Source organism: Penaeus chinensis, chromosome 24 (assembly GCF_019202785.1).
Source record: "Penaeus chinensis breed Huanghai No. 1 chromosome 24, ASM1920278v2, whole genome shotgun sequence".
Taxonomy (NCBI): Eukaryota; Metazoa; Arthropoda; class Malacostraca; order Decapoda; family Penaeidae; genus Penaeus; species Penaeus chinensis.
The window spans coordinates 28,292,961-28,317,960 of NC_061842.1; the positions used below are offsets into that span (position 1 = coordinate 28,292,961).

Genomic DNA, 25,000 nt, shown 5'->3' on the forward strand with positions numbered 1-25,000 from the left:
CGAAGCCTTCACTTACTCGACCTGCACTACTGAATCCTCCACCTACTCCACCTGCACCGCTGAATCCTCGATCTTCAAAGCCACCTGCTCCACTACCACCAAATCTTCCATCTCCGCCAAAACCACCTGCTCCACTGCCGCCGAATCCTCCATCGCCTCCAAAGCCACCTGATCCTCCGGCGCCTCCGATCACTTGGCCACCAGCATTAGCGGCAGCGTTAAGAGCCGTCTCAAGATCCACACCAATAGGAAGAGTTGGGTTCTCTCCTTCGTAATTGACAAAGTAAACCTCAGGATTGGTAGCTGGAGAAGCAGTAACCTCAATTACTTGCTGACCACCTTCTCCATCGTTCTTGTTCAAGACATACACGAAGTTCTCTTGCCTTGGTGGAGGAACAATGATGGGTTCAGGTCCTACTCCACCTTCAGGAAGACGCACGAACAGAATGTTATGGTCAACTCTAGGTGGTGGGACACTTGGTGGTGGACCGCCTGGCTGCTGAGGTTGTGCAGAAGCATCATACAGGAAAACATTTCTCGTGATTACAGGAACTAAGCAAGATCCATCCACATGCAGGATCTCTCCATAACGACACCCCACAGCGGGACCTCGAGATCCACCACCAAATCCGCTACTACTTTCTTCGGAGAAACCTCCACCAGAGACTCCACCGCCACTTGAGAATCTTCCACCAGAGACTCCACCGTCATTTGAGAATCCTCCACAGGAAAATCCACGGCTACTAGATAAGCCACTTCCAGATAAGTGACTTCCACCATGGGATGGCGAGGCCAAATTGTAGCCTTGGGGTTTCGCGTATACTGTGGCTACGAGTGCCAAGAGAACCTGTAGTGAATGAGTCATTACCAAATTGCATTACATGAAACTATTATTTACACTGTTTTATCTTAAGAATTACATGCCATATATATGCCTATATGAATTAGTGTGGATATGGTTGTGCTTATGTGTGTCATATGTGCGAATATGATGCACAAATATGAGGAAAAATAAAATATATATTGTTATTGGTAATTCTAATAACAATAGTAGTTATAATAGAAAATAATAATCTTCACAACAGTAAATATACTACTAATAATTATTATTACTGTAACTATTATTATATTCATTATTATTACTATTATAGCGCTGCATGTATTATTTTCATAATGATAATGATAAGAATCAGGTGTATTAAAACAACAGCATCAGTTAAACTATCATTAAGAAAACACTATGGTGATGTCAATAATGATAAAAGTTTGAAATACCAAATAATTCACAGATCCATACTAACAAAATCTAAATAAACTATACCTTCTAGATACACGTTCGGATTCAGTGTATACTGATCTTTTAAATATAAATAGTTTAAACTATGCAGAACTCATAGTTTATTAAATATAAAAAATATGGCTTGATAAAATGATAAGAAAACGGTGAGAAAAGGTTTCGAAAGCTAGATTTTTTTCCTATCGTATTTTTATCAAGAGATTGATGAATTAACAGATATTTTAATATTATCATAAGAAAACACTTACGCATAGATATATATATGTGTTTATTTATTTATTTAGATATATAGTTTGATATGTGTGTTTATATTATATATATACATATATGTGTATATATATATATATATATATATATATATATATGTATTATACATTCATTATGTTTATATATACAGTATATATATTCGTGAATTCATAGATGTATATATGAATAAATGAATATATGTGTAGATATATATAGATAGATAGATATAGATATAAATATGTATATACACATTCATATATGCATACATGAATTAATAAAATACATATAATACACTCTTTTATATATGTATATATGAATAAATGAATATAAGTATATGTATATACATGTATGTGTACATATATATATATATATATATATATATATATATATATAAACACATATATCCGTGTGTTTATGTGTGCGTGTTCAAATGTACAAAAATTTTGTTCCCGTGCTCCACTTTTTTCCGTCATGCACTTAATTCCGCATGCATTTTCGGTATGGCATTGGTGGATGTCATAGTGACTAGTTAATATACCAATAAACTTTGTGTGTGTGTGTTTATTGAGGGAATTACATATCTTCATTTACTTATCTTTACTTCTGAAAAAAGCAAAGCAAATAATATCCTCTCTATATATATATATATATATATATATATATATATATATATATATATATTTTTTTTTTTTTTTTTTTTTTTTTTTTTTTTTTTTTTTTTTTTTTCGTCTTCATCTTTCTTTTGACTCTCCAATGCCATGAATCTTGCTCATGTAAAGATTGTGATTGTAATGAATCTCGTGAAATAATTTACCAGCAAAATAAAATTTATATGCTAGTTCGTGTGACATTTATCTGTTTACTTTTTTTTTCTAGAGAGAAGAAAACAAGTATAAATTTTGTATATAAGTATATATATTTGGTAAAAGTCATAAACAATAGTAATACAATATTGACTGACAATACTGGCATAAAATAGAATCGTTCCTTTCTAATATTTAGGGGCCGGAATATAAAGTGGATGGAGTACCAACACTACTTCCGCTTCCAAATCCTCCACTACTTCCTGCTCCAATTCCGCCAAAGCCTCCGGTACCTCCACTTACGCCACCGAAACCTCCACTTACTCCTGAACCGCCGAATCCTCCACTTCCACCACTACCGCCAGCACCACCTGCTCCACTACCGCCAAATCCTCCATCGCCTCCAAAGCCACCTGATCCACTACCGCCAAATCCTCCATCGCCTCCAAAGTCACCTGCTCCTCCGGCGCCTCCGATCACTTGACCGCCAGCACTAGCGGCAGCGTTAAGAGCAGTCTCAAGATCCACACCAATAGGAAGAGTTGGGTTCTCTCCCTCTTCGTAGTTGACAAAGTAAACCTCGGGGTTGGTAGCTGGAGGAGCAGTAACCTCGATTACTCGCTGGCCTCCTTCTCCATCGTTCTTGTTCAGGACATACACGATGTTCTCTTGCCTTGGTGGAGGAACAATGATGGGTTCAGGTCCTGCTCCTCCTTCAGGAAGACGCACGAACAGGATGTTATGGTCAACTCTAGGTGGTGGGACACTGGGTGGTGGACCGCTTGGTTGCTGAGGTTGCTCAGGAGCATCATACAGGAAAACGTTTCTCGTGATTACAGGAACAACACAAGATCCATCCACATGCAGGATCTCTCCATCACGACACCCACCAACTGGACCTCCAGATCCACCACCAAATCCACCACTGCTACCTCCACCAGACACTCCTCCGCCACTTGAGAATCCTACACCAGATATTCCACCATCACCTGAAAATCCTCCACCAGAGATTCCTCCACTGCTTGAAAATCCTCCACCAGAGATTCCTCCACTGCTTGAAAATCCTCCACCTGAAATTCCACCGCCACTGGAGAATCCTCCACCGGAGGCTCCGCCGCCACTAGAGAAGCCACTTCCAGATGAGTGACCTCCACCATGGGAAAATCCATCTCCCAATGGCGAGCCCAAATTGTATCCTTGAGGTGCCGCGTAAGCTGCGACCACGATTGCCAAGAGAACCTAGTAGAAAATACAAGAGGATTCAATATATTTTGTAAGGGGATTATTTATATTATGTATTATTTTTTGCATTGTGTGACCTCTGATATCTGAATCTATATACGTGAGAGTTCTTAGGTGTGGGTGTTGTGTATCTTCTTTTCTATCTGTTTGTATCTGAGTCTGTGTATGTGTGAGTGTGCTCATCTGGTTGTTTTTGAAGAATAGAGTGCATAGTATGAAGTAACTAAAGTTTACTATAACTACATCCTTCTCATTTCAGCATACGGAGTAGGAAGTACCACTCACCAAGAGCTTCATGGTGGAAGATGCTGGCTCGTCCAGCCAAGCTCCGCCTTATATACTTCCATTCTCTCTCTTTCCTTTCGTACTCCCAATGACCCCAATTTCTTCTCGTATCTAGTCCCTCTCTTTGTTGTTGTTGTTTTTTTTGCTCTCATAAGGATTACCTATTGTGCTTACAGAGGGATTCCTATTGTGCTTACAGAACGCTGTGGGTATTCAAAGAAAATACATTTGTAAGTGTGGTTTACTCTCATAACATGTTTTTTGTATAAAGAACATGTTATGTATAGATCCTTATGTATACTCACATATACATATACTGATCCATGCATAAAATGCATGTATTTATAATCATGTACATAAATAAATACACACACAGACATGTATATACACATATTTGTGTAGTATATTTACGTAAATATGCGCGTGTCTGTTTTTTGTATTATGTGTTGTTTATTTCAAGTAAGGAGGGGGGACTCACAGTTACTAAAGGCCAGTTTAGAGTCATTAATACATACAGACCAATGGATAGTCTATACTATGTAAATAATGTAAAGTAATGTCTTACTATTTTTTTATTGATGATTTTGATGCTATATATAATTAGAGTTGTTAATAATGATTACTTTACGAAAAACAATATATATATTTCCACATTTAATGAACTAAGACTTTGCTGTTGCTATTACAGCTACTATTATTACTACTATTTGTGTCTTTAGGATATCATTCCGATGCCATATATAGTTAGAAAAGTCAATGATACTGACTAGTTGAACAACAATATCAATGTTTGTACTTTTATTTAACCCAATTAATGCTACTGCTACATTTATTACATTGATACTACTATTACTGCTACTATTTCAGCTATTGCTACTACTACTATTGCTGTTACTGCTATTTCAAATGATATTTAAACAGTAATAATTATTATAATACAAGAAAACACGATCACGATGGTGATATGACAGTAAAGATGATGATGATTATAACAGTATTAAATTGACGATACCCATTATAATAAAATAAAGATGATAACAGTAGTAAGATCAATAACAATGATAATATGAATGATAACAATACTAATAATAACAATGATAACAAAAGTAATAGTTATAATAATCATAATAAAAATACTCATAATACCATTTATAATAATGATAATAATAACAATAATACAATAAGGATAATAATAATAATGAGAATTACATGGATTATAAGTATTGTGATGTAGCCCAGAATAAACTACAATGAGAAGAAGGATTAAATTATCCCTAACAAAAACACGAGTGATAATTACAATAACGAAGATGATTATGAAATAATGATTACATTCGTAGCACGTTTTCAGTTTTGATGTATACAGATATTTGAATGAGGATCAATGAAACACTGTATTGAATTCACTGAGTAAATACAGCATTTTCTTTGCATCCTTTGCATCACAATTATATTATAATATGTCTAACAGTTTGTTTATAATTTTGTCTGTCTCTCATTCCAACTATATATCCATCTGTCTATTTAGTCATCCCTCTCTATATACACACACACAAATACACAAAAACACATACATATATATACATATATGTATATTCATTTATTTATTCAATTTTATATATACATATATATTCATTGATTTATTAAATTATATATATACATATATATATATATATATATATATATATATATATATATATATATATATATATATATACAGGTTATAGAGCTGTATCCGCATACACTCTAACGCGTTTTCCAGTATCGTACTGGGGTCACCCGTAGTGATTAATATATATATATATATATATATATATATATATATATACACATTATGCGTGTCTTTGTTTATCCGTTGTGTGTTTGTTTTGTGTGCTTTGTGTGTGTGTGTGTATGTGTATTTTTCTCCGTATATGATTTGCTTCATATATTCGTTTAGATTGATATATAATTGTTTTATCAGAATTTTTTTATCTTTTCATATTTATATTTTATCTTACTTTAATGAACGTACTTTATTAGATTTTCTGAAATATAAATTATATCCGCAACATATATATTCTCATTTCTTTCGCTCTATCATTTCTTTTTTCATGAGTTTTGAACACGAAAATATTTGCAATTAGTCTTTTGAAAGAATTTAGCTACACAGCCTTTAAGTTCCTACAACATTCGTCTATTGATTTAATAATTTGTTTTCGAAAAAAAACAAACAAGTATTAACTTTTATATACATATATTTGTTAAATTGTATAAACAATAGTAATAAAATAATAACTGACTATATTGACATGAAGGTAGGTATTACATTGGAAGGTGGAAATGTTCCTTGCCTAATGTTTAAGGGCCAGAATATAAAGTGGATGGAGAACCAGCACTGGTTCCACTTCCTCCAAATCCTCTACTACTTCCTGCTCCACTTCCGCCAAAGCCTCCGCTTCCTCCATTTACGCCACCGAAACCTCCACTTACTCCTCCTGCACCACCGAATCCTCCACTTCCACCTGCTCCACTACCGCCAAATCCTCCATCGCCTCCAAAGCCACCTGATCCACTACCGCCAAATCCTCCATCGCCTCCAAAGCCACCTGCTCCTCCGGCGCCTCCGATTACTTGACCACCAGCACTAGCGGCAGCGTTAAGAGCAGTCTCAAGATCCACACCAATAGGAAGAGTTGGGTTCTCTCCCTCTTCGTAGTTGACAAAGTAAACCTCGGGGTTGGTAGCTGGAGGAGCAGTAACCTCGATTACTCGCTGGCCTCCTGCTCCATCGTTCTTGTTCAGGACATACACGATGTTCTCTTGCCTTGGTGGAGGAACAATGATGGGTTCAGGTCCTGCTCCTCCTTCAGGAAGACGCACGAACAGAATGTTATGGTCCACTTTTGGTGGTGGGACACTTGGTGGTGGTCCGCTTGGCTGCTGAGGTTGTTCGGGAGCATCATACACAAACACATTTCTCGTGATTACAGGAACAACGCAAGATCCATCTACATGCAGAATCTCTCCATCACGACACCCTCCAGCGGGACCTCCAGTTCCACCAAATCCACTACTGCTTCCGCCGGAGAAACCTCCACCAGACACTCCACCACCACTTGAAAATCCTCCGCCAGAGATTCCTCCGCCACTTGAAAATCCTCCACCAGAGATTCCACCGCCATTTGAGAATCCTCCACCGGAGACTCCGCCGCCACTAGAGAAGCTACTTCCAGATGAGTGACCTCCACCATGGGAAAATCCACCTCCTGATGGCGAGGCCAGATTGTAGCCTTGAGGTGCCGCGTAAGCTGCTACCACGATTGCCGAGAGTACCTTGAAGAACATATTTTGTAAGGAGATTGTTTATATCATATATTGTTTTTTGCATTATGTGACCTCTGTTTATCTGCATCTATGTATGTGAGTGTTCTTAGGTTTTGTGTTATGTATCTTCTTATATGTAAATTTGTATATGAGTTTGTGTATGTGTGAGTGCGCTCATCTGGTTGCGTTTGAATAGAGTGCATAGTATGCTGTAATTTTTTTTTACTATAACTACATTTTTCTCATTTCAGCGTGCGGTGTAGGAAGTACCACTCACCAAGAGCTTCATGGTGGAAGATGCTGGCTAGCGAAGTCAAGCCCCGCCTTATATACTTCCATTCTCTCTCTTTCCTTTCGCACCCAACGTGACCCCAATTTCTTCTCGTACCCAGTTCCTCACTTCGTTTTCTTCTTATGGATTACAGAACGCTGTGGGTATTCGAAGAATATACATTTGTAAGTTTGGTTTACTCTCATAACATGCCCTTTTTATATAGATATACTCAGGTATATTGACATATATATGCTGATTCATGTATAAACTATATATATATATATATATATAGATAGATAGATAGATAGATATAGATATAAATAATATATAAATAAACACACACATATGTATGTGTATGTTTATACATCTACAAATTTGTGTGTAGTGTATACCCGGTTCTGTGTGTCTTTGTTTCGTATTATGTGTGGCTTATTTCAAATAAGGTATGGATATTCACAGATGTAGTAGTAGTAATTGCCGTAATAGTAGTAGTAAGGCTAGTTTGAATGTAGTATCATTAACTGGGTTCAATAAAAGTAAAATCTTTGGTATGGTTGTTTAAATACTCAATATCACTGACCTTTCTAATTATATATGGCATAAGAATTATATCCCAAATTACTTAATGCATTCATTAAGTAAATGCAATATTTTCTTCGCATTCTTCTCGTAACATGTATAAATACATTTATGCATTCCTAGAAAGCTAAATATAAATGCATAATCATATTTATAGTTATGTCTATCATCTTACCTATCATTTTATCTATCTCTTTATTCATCAGTCTATCTATCCATCTGTCTATTTATCCACCTCTCTCTCTCTATATATATATATATATATGCATATATATGTATTTATATACTCACACACACACACACACACACACACACACACACACACACACACACACACACACACACACACACACACATATATATATTTGTATAATTCATTAATTTATTCAATTATATATAAAACATTTATCTATGCAATTATATATATATATATATATATATATATAGATAGATAGATAGATAGATATACATATACGCATATATATCCATACAGTATATACAGTATGTACCCTAACGCGCATTTAGGTATGACACAAGGGTTCCCCGTAGTGTCTAAAATATATATCAATATACATTATGTGTGCGTGGGTATGCGAGTTTTGTCTGTTCTAGCTTTCTTTTAAAGTAAAATGCATGCTCACCCAGCCATGTAAATACAATGTGCTGCAATAACAGCGTCATCTTTCATATTCAGAGCTACGCAGGGTGAATGGGGTGCTTCGCTTAGTCTTTGCGATGGCTTAACATCAGCTTTCATTACGATAACATTTTTGCGTTTTACATGATGACGCATCAATATTCTCACCCTGCCACTGTTAAATTGGTTATGTACCTCCAAAATTCAACATTTTTTCAAGGCTGCACGGGTGTAACTGTCGGGTGAATTAATCAGACTGTTGTATATTTGAGACCATTCAAGTTTTGGCCACTTCGTTGGATCATTGCTACAACCATCAGCTGGCAGTTGATACGGAAACATTCCCAAGCTACGAAGAATGAACACTTGTAAATATCTGTTTTTTACATCTCATTAACATTCCTAACATCGGAATTAAGCTATGCTAGCAAAAGAACATAGATTTTAAACGTGAAATTTCAAGCAAGACTGAAACCTTAACACTGCAATATAGCAGCAGGCCTAGACAAAAGTTTGTTTACTGCAGCAAAATCGACACGTGGCTTGTGACGTACCATTGGAAACATGCATGTGTTACTTCATTAGTTCGTTCAAATAATTTCTTTCTGACTTTTTTATCTTTATATTCTAAATTGTTCATAGTTATCGTATTTAAATTGTCGCATTCTATGTATTAGATTTTTTAAAATATATATTATATCCACCACAAAAATGTTCTCATTTCTTTCCTTCGGTCCTCTCATTTGCCTTTCCCTTGCCATAAATGTTGATCAGGTAAAGACCCTTATTGCAATTAGTCTCCTGAAAGATTTTTCGCAGCAACACAATCTTAAGAGTTAGTTCCTATGACATTCGTCTCTTGATTTATTAATTTATTTTCGAGATAAAGAAAAAAGTATGAACTTTCTTAAATGTATTTGGTAAAAGTTATAAACGATGGTAATAAAATCCGAACTGACTATATTGACATGAAGGTAGGTATTAATTAGCTATGTGGAATTGTTCCTTCCCTAATGCTTAAGGGCCAGAATATAAACTGGATGAGTACCAACACTGCTTCCACTTCCTCTAAATCCTCCACTACATCCTCCGCTTCCACCACCTTACTACACCTGCATCAAACAATCCTCCACTTCCACCTCCACTACCGCCAAATCCTCCATCGCCTCCAAAACCACCTGATCCACTACCGTCAAATCCTCCATCGCTTCCAAAGCCACCTGATCCTCTCAGGTGGAAGGTGGAAATGTTCCTTGCCTAATGTTTAAGGGCCAGAATATAAAGTGGATGGAGAACCAGCACTGGTTCCACTTCCTCCAAATCCTCTACTACTTCCTGCTCCACTTCCGCCAAAGCCTCCGCTTCCTCCATTTACGCCACCGAAACCTCCACTTACTCCTCCTGCACCACCGAATCCTCCACTTCCACCTGCTCCACTACCGCCAAATCCTCCATCGCCTCCAAAGCCACCTGATCCACTACCGCCAAATCCTCCATCGCCTCCAAAGCCACCTGCTCCTCCGGCGCCTCCGATTACTTGACCACCAGCACTAGCGGCAGCGTTAAGAGCAGTCTCAAGATCCACACCAATAGGAAGAGTTGGGTTCTCTCCCTCTTCGTAGTTGACAAAGTAAACCTCGGGGTTGGTAGCTGGAAGCAATAGCCTTGATTACTCGCTGGCCTCTTGCTCCATCGTTCTTGTTCAGGCCATACACGATGTTCTCCCGCCTTGGTGGAGGAACAATGATGGGTTCAGGTCCTGCTCCTCCTTCAGGAAGACGCACGAACAGAATGTTATGGTCAACTCTTGGTGGTGGGACACTTGGTGGTGGACCACTTGGCTGCTGAGGTTGTTCAGGAGCATCATACACAAACACATTTCTTGTGATTATAGGAACAACGCAAGATCCATCCACTTGCAAGATCTCTCCATCTCGACACCAAACAGCGTGACCTCCAAAACCACCACTGCTTCCACCGGAGGAACCTCCAGCAGACACTCCGCCGCCACTAGAAAAGCCACTTCCAGATGAGTGACCTCCACCATGGGAAAATCCACCTCCCGATGGTGAGTCTAGATTGTAACCTTGAGGTGCTGCGTAAGCTGCAACCACGATTGACGAGAGAGCCTTTAGAATATACAAATGGAGTGCATATATTTTGTTAGGAGATTATTTATATTTATATGTTTATATAGGGGGAATTCACAATGACTAAATGCGAATTTAATGCCATAAATAAATATAGAGCAATAGGTAGTCTATACTATGTAAATAATGTGATGTGTAATTTCTTAATGTTTTTAGATTGATGTTTTCGATGCTATATAACTATTAATAATGATGACTATATGAACACCAATATAGATATTTTCACTTTTAATTAACAGATTTTTTGCTATTAATATTACAGCTACTATTATTACTACTATTATTGTCTTTAGGATTTAATCCCGATGCCATAAATTAAACTTGAAATAGGAAAGTCAATGATACTGATTGTATGAACAATTTCAATGTTTGTATTTCCATATAATCCAGTTAATGCTATTGCTACATTTATTACATTGGCACTACTATTTATACTACTATTATGGCTATTAATATTACTGCTGCTGTTGTTAATGATATTTAAACAGTAATAATAATTATAGTAATATAAAGAAACAAGACCATGATGATATGTCAGTAAAGATGATGATCATTAAAATAATAGTAAAATTGACGATACCCATAATAATAAAATATAGATGATAACAATAGTAATATCAATAATAATAATAACAATAATATGAATAATAGCAATAATATGAATAATTGCAGAAATAATGATAACAAATGCAATAGTTATAATAAAATTAATAATAATAATAATAATAATAATAATAATAATACCATTTATAACAATATTGAGAACAAAATAAAGATAATAATAATGATGAGAATTACATGGATTAGTATTACTGTGATGTAGACCAAAATAAACTATAGTAACGAAATAGATAAAATTATCAATTGAGTGACAGAATAATTGCATTTTCTTTGCATCCTACTCGTAATGTGTGTAAATAGAATGATTCATTTTTAAAGAGCTAAATATTTTTCGCAATTATATTTAATGTTTATATCTATTGGTTTATCTTTTATTTTATCTGTCTATCTATCCATTTGTTTATTTATTCATCCCTCTATATATATTCACACACACACGCATATATATATATATATATATATATATACACACATTTATTTATGCCTTTGTTTATCTGATTTCTGTATGCTATGTGTGTGTGGTTTTTGTTGGATTTGTGTGTGTTTTGAGTGTTTTGTGTGTGTGTCTGAGCGCGAGCGCGCGCCTATTTTTTCCGTATGTTTTCATTAAAGTTTGTATAAATTGATATATAATTGTTATCAGAAAAAAAAAAATCCGTCTGTTGTTAGTTATCTGAATTTAATTACGTATTTGATTTAACTATATCTTTTGAAATGTGAATTTTATCCATCACACATGAATGTTCTCATATCTTCGCTCTATATGAATTTTTAAGAAGTAAAGACCCCTTTTGTAATTAATCTTCCGAAAGATTTTAGCAACACAGCGTTTCAGTTCATAAGACATTAGTCTATTCATTTATTTTCGAGATAAAGAAACAAGTATAATATTTTCCGTATATATTTGTTAAAAGTTATAAACAATAGTAATAAAATATTAACTGACTATATTGACATGAAGGTAGGTACTTAGCAAGGTGGAACTGTTCCTTCCCTAATGTTTAAGGGCCAGAATATAAAGTGGATGGAGTACCAGCACTGATTCCACTTCCTCCAAATCCTCCACTTCCTGCTCCACTTCCACTGATACTTCCAGTAACGCCACCGAAACCTCCATTTACGCCACCTGCACCACCGAATCCTCCCCTTCCACCATTACCACCTGCTCCACTACCAAATCCTCCATCGCCTCCAAAGCCACCTGATCCACTACCGCCAAATCCTCCATCGCCTCCAAAGCCACCTGATCCTCCGGCGCCTCCGATCACTTGACCACCAGCACTAGCGGCAGCGTTAAGAGCAGTCTCAAGATCCACACCAATAGGAAGAGTTGGGTTCTCTCCATCTTCGTAGTTGACAAAGTAAACCTCGGGGTTGGTAGCTGGAGGCACAGTAACTTCAATTACTCGCTGGCCTCCTTCTCCATCGTTCTTGTTCAGGACATACACAATGTTTTCTTGCCTTGGTGGAGGAACAATGATGGGTTCAGGTCCTGCTCCTCCTTCAGGAAGACGCACAAACAGAATGTTATGATCAACTCTTGGTGGTGGGACACTTGGTGGTGGACCGCCTGGCTGCTGAGGTTGTTCGGGAGCATCATACACAAACACATTTCTCGTGATTACAGGGACTACGCAAGATCCATCCACATGCAGAATCTCTCCATCACGACACCCACCAGCGGGACCTCCAGTTCCACCAAATCCGCCGCTGCTTCCACCGGAGAAACCACCAGACACCCCACCACCACTTGAAAATCCACCGCCAGAGATTCCTCCGCTGCTTGAAAATCCTCCACCAGAGAATCCTCCGCCATTTGAGAATTCTCCACCTGACACTCCGCCGCCACTAGAGAAGCCACTTCCAGATGAGTGACCTCCACCATGGGAAAATCCACCTCCCGATGGCGAGGCCAAATTGTAGCCTTGAGGTGCCGCGTAAGCTGCGACCACGACTGCCGAGAGTACCTTTAAAAATACAAAGGGAGTCAGTATATTTGCTAAGATTATTTATATCATGTGTTGTTTTTTGCACTATGTAACCTCTGTTTATCTGAATCTATATACGTGAGTGTTATTAGGTTTGTGTGCCATGTATCTATTATGTCAATTTGTATCTGAGTGAGAGAGAGAGAGTGTGTGTGTGTGTGGTTGCGCTTGAAGAATTGGGTGCATAATGTGAAGTAACCAAATTTTACTATAACTACATCCTTCTCATTTCAGCGAGCGGAGTAGGAAGTACCACTCACCAAGAGCTTCATGGTGGAAGATGCTGGCTAACGCAGGCAATCTCCGCCTTATATACTTCCATTCTCTCTCTTTCCTCTCGCACTCAACGTGGCCACAATTTCTTCTCGTACCCAGTTCCTCGCTTCGTTTTTTTTTTTTCGTTTTTTTTTTTCTTTTTCAGGATTACTTTTATTATATTGTGCTCACAGAACGCTGTGGTATTCGAAGAAAATAAATGTGTAAGTTTGGTTTACTCTCATAGCTTTTTGTATATTGATATACTTATGTATATTGACATTATAATGATTCATGTTTAAACCACAAATATATATATATATATATATATATATATATATATATGAGTAATATGTATATAAACACACGTACACACACACACACACACACACACACACACACACACACACACACACACACACACACGAATATATATATATATATATATATATATATATATATATATATATATATAGGTATATATAAATTCATATATATGTTTATACATATACATATTTGCGTGTAGTGTATACGTGTATATGCGGGTCTGTGCGTGTCTGTGTTTCGTATTATGTGTGGTTAATTTCAAATAAGGTTTGGATATTCAAAGTCCCTAAATGCAAGGTTGTAGTCACAAATAAATACAGAGTAATAGGTAGTCTATAGTATGTAAAAAATGTAGCTTAATTTCTTACTATTATAGAATCGTGATTTTGATGCTACAAATAATTAGAATAGTTAATAAGACGGATATAGGAACACCAGTACAGATATATCCACTTTTAATTAACTAATGCTAATGCTATTACGATTACAACTATTATTATTACAAGTATCACTCACTTTCGAATATAATTCTGATGCCATATATAATTAGAAAGGTTAATGATACTGACTATATTAACATCCAAATTAAAGTTGTTTACTTTTATTGAACCCAGTTAATACTACTTCTACGTCTATTACATTGATAAAAGCGTTATTATGACTATAACGGTTATTACTACTACGGCTGTTATTATTGCTATTGTTAATGATATGTAAATAACAATGATGATAATAATAAAAGAAAAGATGATGGTAATCATATTAACCCAATTCCGCATGGGGGAAAATGATTAAAATATGGGGAAAATGCTGTGCTCATTTTTTATATTTCTGTGAAATGTCTCTGTACATAGATGACTCTGCTAGTGCTTAGCCACAAAGAAGTCAATTAGTAGACCTTGTGACCTTACCTAATTTCACCTTTCCTAGAATTGGCGGGAAAAAACATAATTTTTACGAGTGCAATGAATATCGATAGTGTTATTTTTATTGTAAACAGTTTAATTGCTATAATGTTATAAACATTAGTAACAGCAAAATAAGATAGCGTAAATTATTTTCATAAAGCAGTGAAAAGGGTGAACTGGCGAGACAAGCAGTACTCATAACTGGCTCATTGGTGACTTAATACAAGTGTAGCCATCTATGTGAAAAAACAATTAAAGAAGTAAAATCACAGTGGGCATGACATGGACGCACGTGTCATGCCCGTCGGCAATGGGTTAAAAGTTACATTGATGATACGCATAATAGTAAAATAAATATAAGAATATTAGTAGTTTAAATAATAATAATAATGGCATGAATAATAGCAAAAATTATAATAATGGAAATAATGATAAAAGTTATTATCATTGTTGTTGTTGTTGTTGTGGTTGTTGTTATAACAATAATAATAATTTATAATATAATAATAATAATAATAATAACAGTAATAAACATAGTATGGATTATTATTAATGTGATTTAAATTAGAACAAACTACAGAATTACCTCTCATAAAAATAACGATTAATAATTTCAATAACGAAGATGGTTATGAAATAATCATGTTCAAATTTGATATATACAGATATTTATGTCTATCAGGTTATCTATAAATTTATCTGACTGTCTACCTATTTATGTATCCTTCTGTCTATTTATTAATCTCTCTCTCTCTCCACACACACACATGCATATATATATCTATATATATTTTTTTTTTTTGTATAATTCATTTATTTATTCAAATATATATGTATTTCATTGTTTATTTATGTATATATGCATACAGTATATTCAGTTGACCCAACATGCACTCTAACGCGTTTTAAAGTATGGCACAAGGTCCTCCCGTAGTGTTTAATACAAATATATATGTATATATATATATATATATATATATATATATATATCAATATACATTGTGTGTGTGCGCGCGCGTGCGTGCGTGAATGTGTCTGTTTATTCCCATCTGCGCGCACCTTGCCCATAATGTTGCCAGGAAGCCTCAGCTGCAGTCAAAACAAGCCTCACCTTGCGCTTTAGTGCATGGGACACTGCATCGCTCAATTATTTCTTCGTGTTTCACTCCGCGATGCCTCTAAGTTGTGCTTAATTCAGTTGCACAAGCCACAATGAAATTCATCTAAAAAAATAAAGAATAAAAAATAATAAGGAACCCGACTACGTAAAAAAAAAAAAAAAAAAAAAAAAAAATCAGAAACCTCCTATTTCAAATTTTCTCGTCGTTTCGGTAATACTGATTCCCTACAATCTAGATCTGTTTTGATTTGCATTTCTATCAATGTCATATTACTTTCTTTAAGAGTCATAAGATACTATTTACAGTCCTAATAGTTGTTTTTTTTAAGGGGGGGGGGGGGGCGCAGGGATTGTCTGTTCTGGTTTTCTTTTAAATTAAAATCCATGCTCGCCCAGCCACGTAAGTACAATGTAATGCAATGACAGCGTTATCCTTCGTGTTTCGTCTTTAAAATGGCATAACGTCAGTCTTCATTACGATTAAATTTTGGGTTTTGCATGATGGTGCATCAGTATTCTCAACATGTATGTGTTAATTCATAAATTCGTTTCAATACATATATTTGTGTAGTGTAGGCGTGTGTTATCTCAGACCATTTTTCTTTCTTTATATTCTATTTTTTTCTTAGTTAACTTATTTGAATAATCGTATTTTGTGTTAGATTTATTTACATATAAATTATATTCACCACATAAATGTTCTCACTTCTTCGGCCTCTTCCTTACCATGAATGTTAATCAGGTAAACCCCCTTATTGCAATTAGTCTACTGAATAAATTTAGCAGCAACACAACTTTCAAGACCTAGTCTCTACGACATACGTCTATTTATTTATTCATTTATTTTCGAGATAAAGAAAAAGGTATAAACTCTTTTACATGTATTTGGTAAAAGTTATTAACATTGGTAATAAAATATTAACTGGCTATATTGACATGAAGGTAGATATTACTTGGCAAGGTGGAACTGTTCCTTTCCCTCATTTTTAAGGGCTAGAATTTAAAGTGGATGGAGCACCAGCACTGATTCCACTTCCTCCAAATCCTCCAATACTTTTCCTGCTCCACTTCCGCCAAAACCTCCGCTTTCACCACTTACGCCACCGAAATCGCTACTTACTCTACATGCACCACCTAATACCCTGCTTACACCTCCACTACAGCCAAATCCTTCATCACCTCCAAATCCACCTTATTCACTGCTGCCAAATCCTCTATCGGCTCCAAAGCTCCTCCGGTGGCTCTCATCACTTAACTACAACCACTAGTGGCAGCGTTAAGAGTAGTCTCAAGATTGGATCAATAGGAAGAGTTGGGTTCTCTCCCTCGTCATAGCAAACCTCAGGATTCAATTACTCGCTGGCTTCCTGCTCCGTCGTTCTTGTTCAGGACATACACGATGTTCTCTTGCCTTGGTGGAGGAATAACAATAGGTTCAAGCCCTGCTCCTCCTTTAGGAAGACACACAGCAGAATGCTATGGTCAAGTTAGTTTAGAATGATATATAATTTCTGTTTTTTTATATTTAAACTTTTCTTAGTTATCTTTCTATAATGAATGTATTTTGTATGATTTGATTTTCTGAAATGTGAATGTATATCCGCTACATAAATCATCTCATTTCTTTCCTTCCATCATTTATTTGGTCATGAATTTTGAAAAAGTCAAGACCACTCTTGCAATTATTCTTCTGAAAGAATTTAGCAACAGCCTTTAAATACCTACGACATTCGTCTATTTATTTATTCATTTATATTCGAAATAAAGAAACAAATATAAACTTTTTTTCATATATATTTGTTAAAAGTTATAAACAATAGTAATAAAATCTTAACTGACTATATAGACACGAAGGTAGGTATTACTTTGTAAGGTAGAACTGTTCCTTCCCTAACATTTAAGGACCAGAGTACAAAGTGGATGGGGTATCAGCACTGCTTCCGCTTCCTCCAAATCCTCCACTACTTCCGGCTGAACTTCCACTAAAGCCTCCACTACCACTACTTACACCACCAAAACCTCCATTTACTCCAACTGAACCTCCGAATCCTCCACTTCCACCACTACCGCCAAAACCACCTCCTCCACTACCACCAAATCCTCCATCGCCTCCAAAGCCACCTGATCCACTACCGCCAAATCCTCCATCGCCTCCAAAGCCACCTGATCCTCCAGCGCCTCCGATCACTTGACCACCAGCACTAGCGGCAGCGTTAAGAGCAGTCTCAAGATCCACACCAATAGGAAGAGTTGGGTTCTCTCCATCTTCGTAGTTGACAAAGTAAACCTCGGGGTTGGTAGCTGGAGGAGCAGCAACCTCGATTACTCGCTGGCCTCCTGCTCCATCGTTCTTGTTCAGGACATACACGATGTTCTCTTGCCTTGGTGGAGGAACGATGATGGGTTCAGGTCCTACTCCTCCTTCAGGAAGACGCACGAACAGAATGTTATGGTCAACTTTTGGTGGTGGGACACTTGGTGGTGGACCGCTTGGCTGCTGAGTTTGTTCAGGAGCATCATACACAAATACATTTCTCGTGATTACAGGAACAACGCAAGATCCATCTACATGCAGGATCTCTCCATCACGACACCCACCAGCGTGACCTCCAGATCCACCACCAAATCCACCACTGCTTCCACCGGAGAAACCTCCACCAGACACTCCACCGCCACTTGAGAATCCTACACCAGAGATTCCACCATCATTTGAAAATCCTCCACCAGAGATTCCTCCGCTGCTTGAAAATCCTCCACCGGAGATTCCACCGCCACTGGAGAATCCTCCACCGGAGGCATCGCCGCCACTAGAGAAGCCACTTCCAGATGAGTGACCTCCGCCATGGGAGAATCCACCTCCCGATGGCGAGGCCAAATTGTAGCCTTGAGGTGCCGCGTAAGCTGCGACCACGAGTGCCGAGAGAACCTTTAGAAAGTACAAGAGGAATTAATGTATTTTCTAAAAATAGGGTGCTTAATATGAAGCAACTAAATTTTGCTATAACTGCATCTTCCTCATATCAGTATACGGAGTAGGAAGTACCACTCACCAAGAGCTTCATGGTGGAAGATGCTGGCTCGTCCAGTCAAGCTCCGCCTTATATACTTCCATTCTCTCTCTTTCCTCTCGCACCTCCAGTGACCCCAATTTCTTTTGGTACTCACAGTTCCTCGCTTCTTTACCTTTATCCTATTGCGCTTACAGAATGCTATGGATATTTGAAGAAAGTACATTTGTAAGTTTGATTTTCTCTCATAATACTCTATTCATATAGATCTGCTTTCTTATATTCATATATACATGCATAAATTCATACATAACATACATGTAGAGATGCTTAGTTTTGAATATATATATACCTATACACACACACATATGTATGTGTTTCTGTGCGTGCCCGTGTTTTTCAAAAATTCATGAACAAGTATAGAGCAAAAAGCAAACAACAGTGTGTTATTGCTGACTTTCTTTATAATTATAATCTTGATCCTATATACCATTAGCAAGATGACCATAGGAAAAATATAGTTATTTGCAATCTTTGAACTAATGCTATTGATACTACGACTACGATTATTACTATACTGTCTTTAAGCTATAATATTATTGCCATATATAACTGTAAATGTCAGTAATTCTGACAGCAAGATCAACAATATCAATAATTTTACTTTTACTGAATCAAGTTAATGCTACTGCTACAAGCATTGGTATTACTGAGGTTGCCGTTATTCCTACAGTTATTGAAATTAGTATGGTCAAAGTAATATGATAATAATAATGATAAGTATAATAAGAGTAAAGTTAATAATGACAATTACAGAAAAATAAAGATGAGATTAGGAGTAATGGATATTGATAATGATGAAATAAATAATAGTAATAACAATATTCAGATAGTAATAATAATAATGATAATAATAACGGTAATATGATAATAGTAATAGCAATAATAATAAAAGTTATTGATGAAGGTACTCCGGCTTTACGTCACGAACTCCCTCGCAAGAGTTAGGACGGCGTTTTCTTTCGAAAGACTTTGTTTTTGGCAAGTTGCGGCCGTTTTTCCAAGTAAATGCCTTTCCTTTTCACTTTTCATCCTAGACCACTATATTGCAATGAAGGTAGGTATTACTTAGCAAGGTGGAACTGTTACTTCCATAATGTTTAAGGGCCAGAATGGAGTACCAGCACTGATTCCACTTCCTCCAAATCCTCCACTACCTCCTGCTCCACTTCCGCCAAAACCTCCGCTTCCACCACTTACGCCACTGAAACCTCCACTTGCTCCACCTGCCAGATTCGAACACCCGCAAGCAGGGTAACCGAACCTCATGCATAACCAGCCGCGCACGTTACCCTTGCACCACGACGGTCGTAACAACAACAACAATAATAATGATAATAATATTAACCCATGCCCACTGTCATACGCGTTTATTTATTGTATTTACAAATACATGGCTCTACAAGTTCTTAATCACCAAATAGCCAGTTATTGGAACTACCTATCTCACCTGTTTACCCTTTTCCTACCACTTTAGGAAAGTATCTTTTGTATTACTTCACCGTCTAAAATATTTTAATGACAATTTAATAATCATGACATCAATAACAATAATAACAGTATTGATCGCAATGGTATTAATAAGAAAAATACATTTTCTCGCCAATTCTAGGAATGGGAGAATAATGATTGGTAACTAGGGCCTACTGGTAGACTCATTGCCGGCTGAGCACATGTGGAGCCATCAGTATGCAACAAAATTTTCCAAAAACTACAGGGGACAGAACATAAATCCGGGGTGAATAGGTTAATAACAGCAATAATTACAGGGAATATTATTACCGTGATATAGACCGTCATAAACTAACATTTAAATAAGATTATCGCTTAAAAATTTCAACGAAAATTACAATAATGAATATGGTTATGAGATAGAGATCATTATACAATACCATAATTATTCTAAGCACGCCTCCGTGCAGATTCTTGAATTAAGATCTCTTAAACTATGTTTTGAATGAATTGACCGTTTTAAGAAAACTTATATATATACACCTATATATTTGTTTATTTATATTTAATTATCCATTTATACATATATAATTAAATATAGAAATATAGTTTGATAATTAGATAGCTAGATTGATAATATACAGTTGGATGGATAGATGAATATATATGAATATATATAAATTTCCATAAATATACATATATATGTATGTATATGTATATATATGCATATATATATATATATATATATATATATATATATATATATATAAATGTGTGTATACATATATCTGTATATATACATATACATAAACATAAATGTATATATATTTATTCATTTATATATACATATCTATCCATATCTCTATATTTCTTTATCTGATTGTCTATATCTATACCTATATTTACACACATAATTCCATATGTATGTATATATGTATATATATGTATATATACATATATATACAGAAGCAAAATTCCTCTGTTCTCTCTCTCTCTCCGTATATACGAATACATATTTATAAAGATATACATATAGAGGGTGGGGAAATCTTATAATTCCATTGCTCTCTTGGGGCTCCCATATAATATAAATATATTTCAATATACAAAAGTGTTTCTTTGCGTTTGGGGAAGGTGTCTGCGTGTTTGTGTGTTTCCTTGTTTGTGTGTGTGTTTGTTTGTTTATGTGTCATTGTGCCTGTGTGAAATGTTCTCATGAGTGTGAGGATATATCTATATACATATTTATGTTCATAATATATACTCTCGATGTCAGACTTTTTCTTTCTTTCTTTGAATACGAATTTATTTAGTTACCTTCATTTTACTAGGTAGATTTTATGAGAATCTAATAAATATTAACCACATGAATTTTCTTCTTTCTTTCCATCTTTGTCATTTGTCATGAATTTTGCTTATGTAAAAAAGAAAAAATAATATAATCATCATGGTGAAAGAAAATAGTTCTACAGCATTCCCCTTTTCTAGAGGTAAAGAAACAAATATAATTATATATATGTATATATATTTTTAGTAAAAGTCATAAACAATCATAATAAAATATTAACTGGCCAACATGGCATTAAGCTAGGTAGCAAAGTGGAACTGTTCCTTCCCTAATGTTTAAGGGCCAGAATATAAAGTGGATGGAGAACCACCACTGCCTCCACTTCCTCCAAATCCTCCACTACTTCCTGCTCCACTTCCGCCAAAGCCTCCGCTTCCTCCACTTACGCCACCGAAACCTCCACTTACTCCTCCTGCACCACCGAATCCTCCACTTCCGCCTGCACTACCACCAAACCCTCCATCTCCTCCAAAACCACCTGCTCCACTACCGCCAAATCCTCCATCGCCTCCAAAGCCACCTGATCCACTACCGCCAAATCCTCCATCGCCTCCAAAGCCACCTGATCCTCCGGCGCCTCCGATCACTTGACCACCAGCACTAGCGGCAGCATTAAGAGCAGTCTCAAGATCAACGCCAATGGGAAGAGTTGGGTTCTCTCCATCTTCGTAGTTGACAAAGTAAACCTCGGGGTTGGTCGCTGGAGGAGCAGTAACCTCAATTACTCGCTGGCCTCCTGCTCCATCGTTCTTGTTCAGGACATACACGATGTTCTCTTGCCTTGGTGGAGGAACGATGATGGGTTCAGGTCCTACTCCTCCTTCAGGAAGTCGCACGAACAGAATGTTATGGTCCACTCTTGGTGGTGGGACACTTGGTGGTGGACCGCTTGGCTGCTGAGTTTGTTCTGGAGCATCATACACAAATACATTTCTCGTGATTACAGGAACAACGCAAGATCCATCTACATGCAGGATCTCTCCATCACGACACCCACCAGCGTGACCTCCAGATCCACCACCAAATCCACCACTGCTTCCACCGGAGAAACCTCCACCAGACACTCCACCGCCACCTGAGAATCCTACACCAGAGATTCCACCATCATTTGAAAATCCTCCACCAGAGATTCCTCCGCTGCTTGAAAATCCTCCACCAGAGATTCCACCGCCACTGGAGAATCCTCCACCGGAGGCTCCGCCGCCACTAGAGAAGCCACTTCCAGATGAGTGACCTCCACCATGGGAGAATCCACCTCCCGATGGCGAGGCCAAATTGTAGCCTTGAGGTGCCGCGTAAGCTGCGACCACGAGTGCCGAGACAACCTTTAGAACGTAAGGAAGAAAGGAATGAATGTATTTTCTAAAAGTAGGGTGCTTAACATGAAGTAACTAAATTTTGATATAACTAAATTCTCCTCACTTCAGTATACGGAATAGGAAGTATCACTCACCAAGAGCTTCATGGTGGAAGATGCTGGCTCGTTCAGTCAAGCTCCGCCTTATATACTTCCATTCTCTCTCTTTCCTCTCGCACCTCCAGTGACCCCAATTTCTTTTCGTACTCACAGTTCCTCGCTTATTTGCCTTTATCCTATTGTGCTTACAGAATGCTATGGATATTTGAAGAAAGTACATTTGTAAGTTTGATTTACTCTCATAATAATTTATTCATATAGATCTGCTTTCTTATATTCATTTATACATGCATAACTTCATACATAACATACATGTAGAGTTATTTATTTTTTAATATATATATATACATATATACACACACACATATATATGTGTGTTTCTGTGCGTACCCGTGTTTTTAAAAAATCATAAACAAGTATAGAGCAATATGCAAACAACAGTGTGTTTATTGTGTAGTGTTATTACAGACTATCTTTAGAATTATAATCTTGATCCTATATACCATTAGCAAGATTAATAATGTTATAGGAACAATATAGTTATTTTCATTCTCTGAACTAACTCTATTAATACTACAACTACAATAATTACTACTAATACTGTATTTAAGCTATAATATTATTGCCATATACAACTGTAAAGGTCAGTAATTCTGACAGTAAGATTAACAATTTAATGCTACTGCTATACTCATTGTTAATACCGAGGTTGCCGTTATTCATACATTAATAGAAATTAGTATGGTCAAATTAATGATGATATGATAATAATAATGATAATAATATGATAGCAATAATGATAAGTATATTAATAGTAAAGTTAATAATGACAATTACAGAAAAAATAAAAATGAGCTTAGTAATAATACAAATATTGATAATGATCATATTAATAATAGAAATAACAATATTACAATAGTATTGATAATAATAATAATAATATCGGTAATATGACAATAATAGTAATAACAATAATAATAATACTTATTGATGAAGTTGCTTCAGCTTTACGTAACGAACGCTCTCGCAAGAGTTAGGACGGTGTTTTCTTTCGAAAGACTTTGTTTTTGGCAGGTTGCGGCCGTTATTCCAAGTGGATGCCTTTTATTTTCACTTTTCATCCTAGACCATTGGTGCCAGATTCAAACACGCGCGAGCAGGGTGACCAACCCTCATGGATAACCAGCCGCGCACGTTACCGCTGCACCACGACGGTCGTAACAACAAAAATAATAATAATAATATTAACCCACTCGCTCCATGTGACAAGAACACATACCATGCCCACTGCCATACACGTTTATTTATTGTATTTACACATACATGGCTCTACAAGTTCTTAATCACCAAAGAGCCAGTTATCAGAACTACCTATCTCACCTGTTTACCCTTTTCCTTCACTTTAGGAAAGTGTCTATTGTATCATTTCATTATCTAAAATATTTTAATGACAGTTTAATGATCATAACATCAATAACAATAATAACAGTGTCGATAACAATGGTGTTAATAAGAAAAAAAACAATTATCGCCAATTCAAGGAATGGGAAAATCAGGATCGGTAACTAGGGCCTACTGATAGACTCCTTGCCGGCTGAGCACATGTGGAGCCATCTGTATGTAACAAAATTTACCAAAAAAATACAGAGGAAAGAACATATATCCGGGGCGAATGTG

General features: G+C 36.4%; 6 protein-coding genes across 6 annotated transcripts in view; all 6 read right to left on the reverse strand.

Moving 5' to 3' along the window:
- Nucleotides 1-3,885, reverse strand: part of LOC125038050 (glycine-rich cell wall structural protein 1-like) — an 8,083-nt gene extending 4,198 nt beyond the window's left edge. The window contains exons 1-3 of the mRNA XM_047631284.1: nt 3,874-3,885; nt 3,417-3,585; nt 2,718-3,335 (exon numbers count right to left, since the gene is read on the reverse strand). Of these exons, the coding sequence (XP_047487240.1) occupies nt 2,718-3,335; nt 3,417-3,585; nt 3,874-3,885 (799 nt within the window). The remainder of the gene's footprint in view (nt 1-2,717; nt 3,336-3,416; nt 3,586-3,873) is intronic.
- Nucleotides 3,886-6,092: 2,207 nt separating this feature from the next.
- LOC125038051 (glycine-rich cell wall structural protein 1-like) lies at nt 6,093-7,468 on the reverse strand. Its single transcript, XM_047631285.1, has 2 exons — nt 7,457-7,468; nt 6,093-7,188 (listed from the first exon to the last, which is right to left on the reverse strand). The coding sequence occupies exons 1-2, from the start codon at nt 7,466-7,468 to the stop codon at nt 6,214-6,216; spliced, it is 987 nt and encodes a 328-aa protein (XP_047487241.1). The 3' UTR covers nt 6,093-6,213.
- A 2,447-nt stretch (nt 7,469-9,915) lies between these two features.
- LOC125038052 (keratin, type II cytoskeletal 2 epidermal-like) lies at nt 9,916-13,700 on the reverse strand. The gene is made up of 3 exons (XM_047631287.1): nt 13,689-13,700; nt 12,642-13,407; nt 9,916-10,181 (listed from the first exon to the last, which is right to left on the reverse strand). Exons 1-3 carry the CDS (start codon nt 13,698-13,700, stop codon nt 9,934-9,936), a joined length of 1,026 nt encoding a protein of 341 aa, XP_047487243.1. The 3' UTR covers nt 9,916-9,933.
- A 3,063-nt stretch (nt 13,701-16,763) lies between these two features.
- LOC125038053 (glycine-rich protein DOT1-like) lies at nt 16,764-19,100 on the reverse strand. Its single transcript, XM_047631288.1, has 2 exons — nt 19,089-19,100; nt 16,764-18,964 (listed from the first exon to the last, which is right to left on the reverse strand). The coding sequence occupies exons 1-2, from the start codon at nt 19,098-19,100 to the stop codon at nt 17,936-17,938; spliced, it is 1,041 nt and encodes a 346-aa protein (XP_047487244.1). The 3' UTR covers nt 16,764-17,935.
- Nucleotides 19,101-22,067: 2,967 nt separating this feature from the next.
- Nucleotides 22,068-23,371, reverse strand: LOC125038054 (glycine-rich cell wall structural protein 1-like). The gene is made up of 2 exons (XM_047631289.1): nt 23,360-23,371; nt 22,068-23,231 (listed from the first exon to the last, which is right to left on the reverse strand). Exons 1-2 carry the CDS (start codon nt 23,369-23,371, stop codon nt 22,182-22,184), a joined length of 1,062 nt encoding a protein of 353 aa, XP_047487245.1. The 3' UTR covers nt 22,068-22,181.
- A 596-nt stretch (nt 23,372-23,967) lies between these two features.
- LOC125038055 (pupal cuticle protein 36-like) overlaps nt 23,968-25,000 on the reverse strand; it is a 20,182-nt gene continuing 19,149 nt past the window's right edge. Inside the window, exon 4 of the mRNA XM_047631290.1 lies at nt 23,968-23,976. Within this exon, the coding sequence (XP_047487246.1) occupies nt 23,968-23,976 (9 nt within the window). The remainder of the gene's footprint in view (nt 23,977-25,000) is intronic.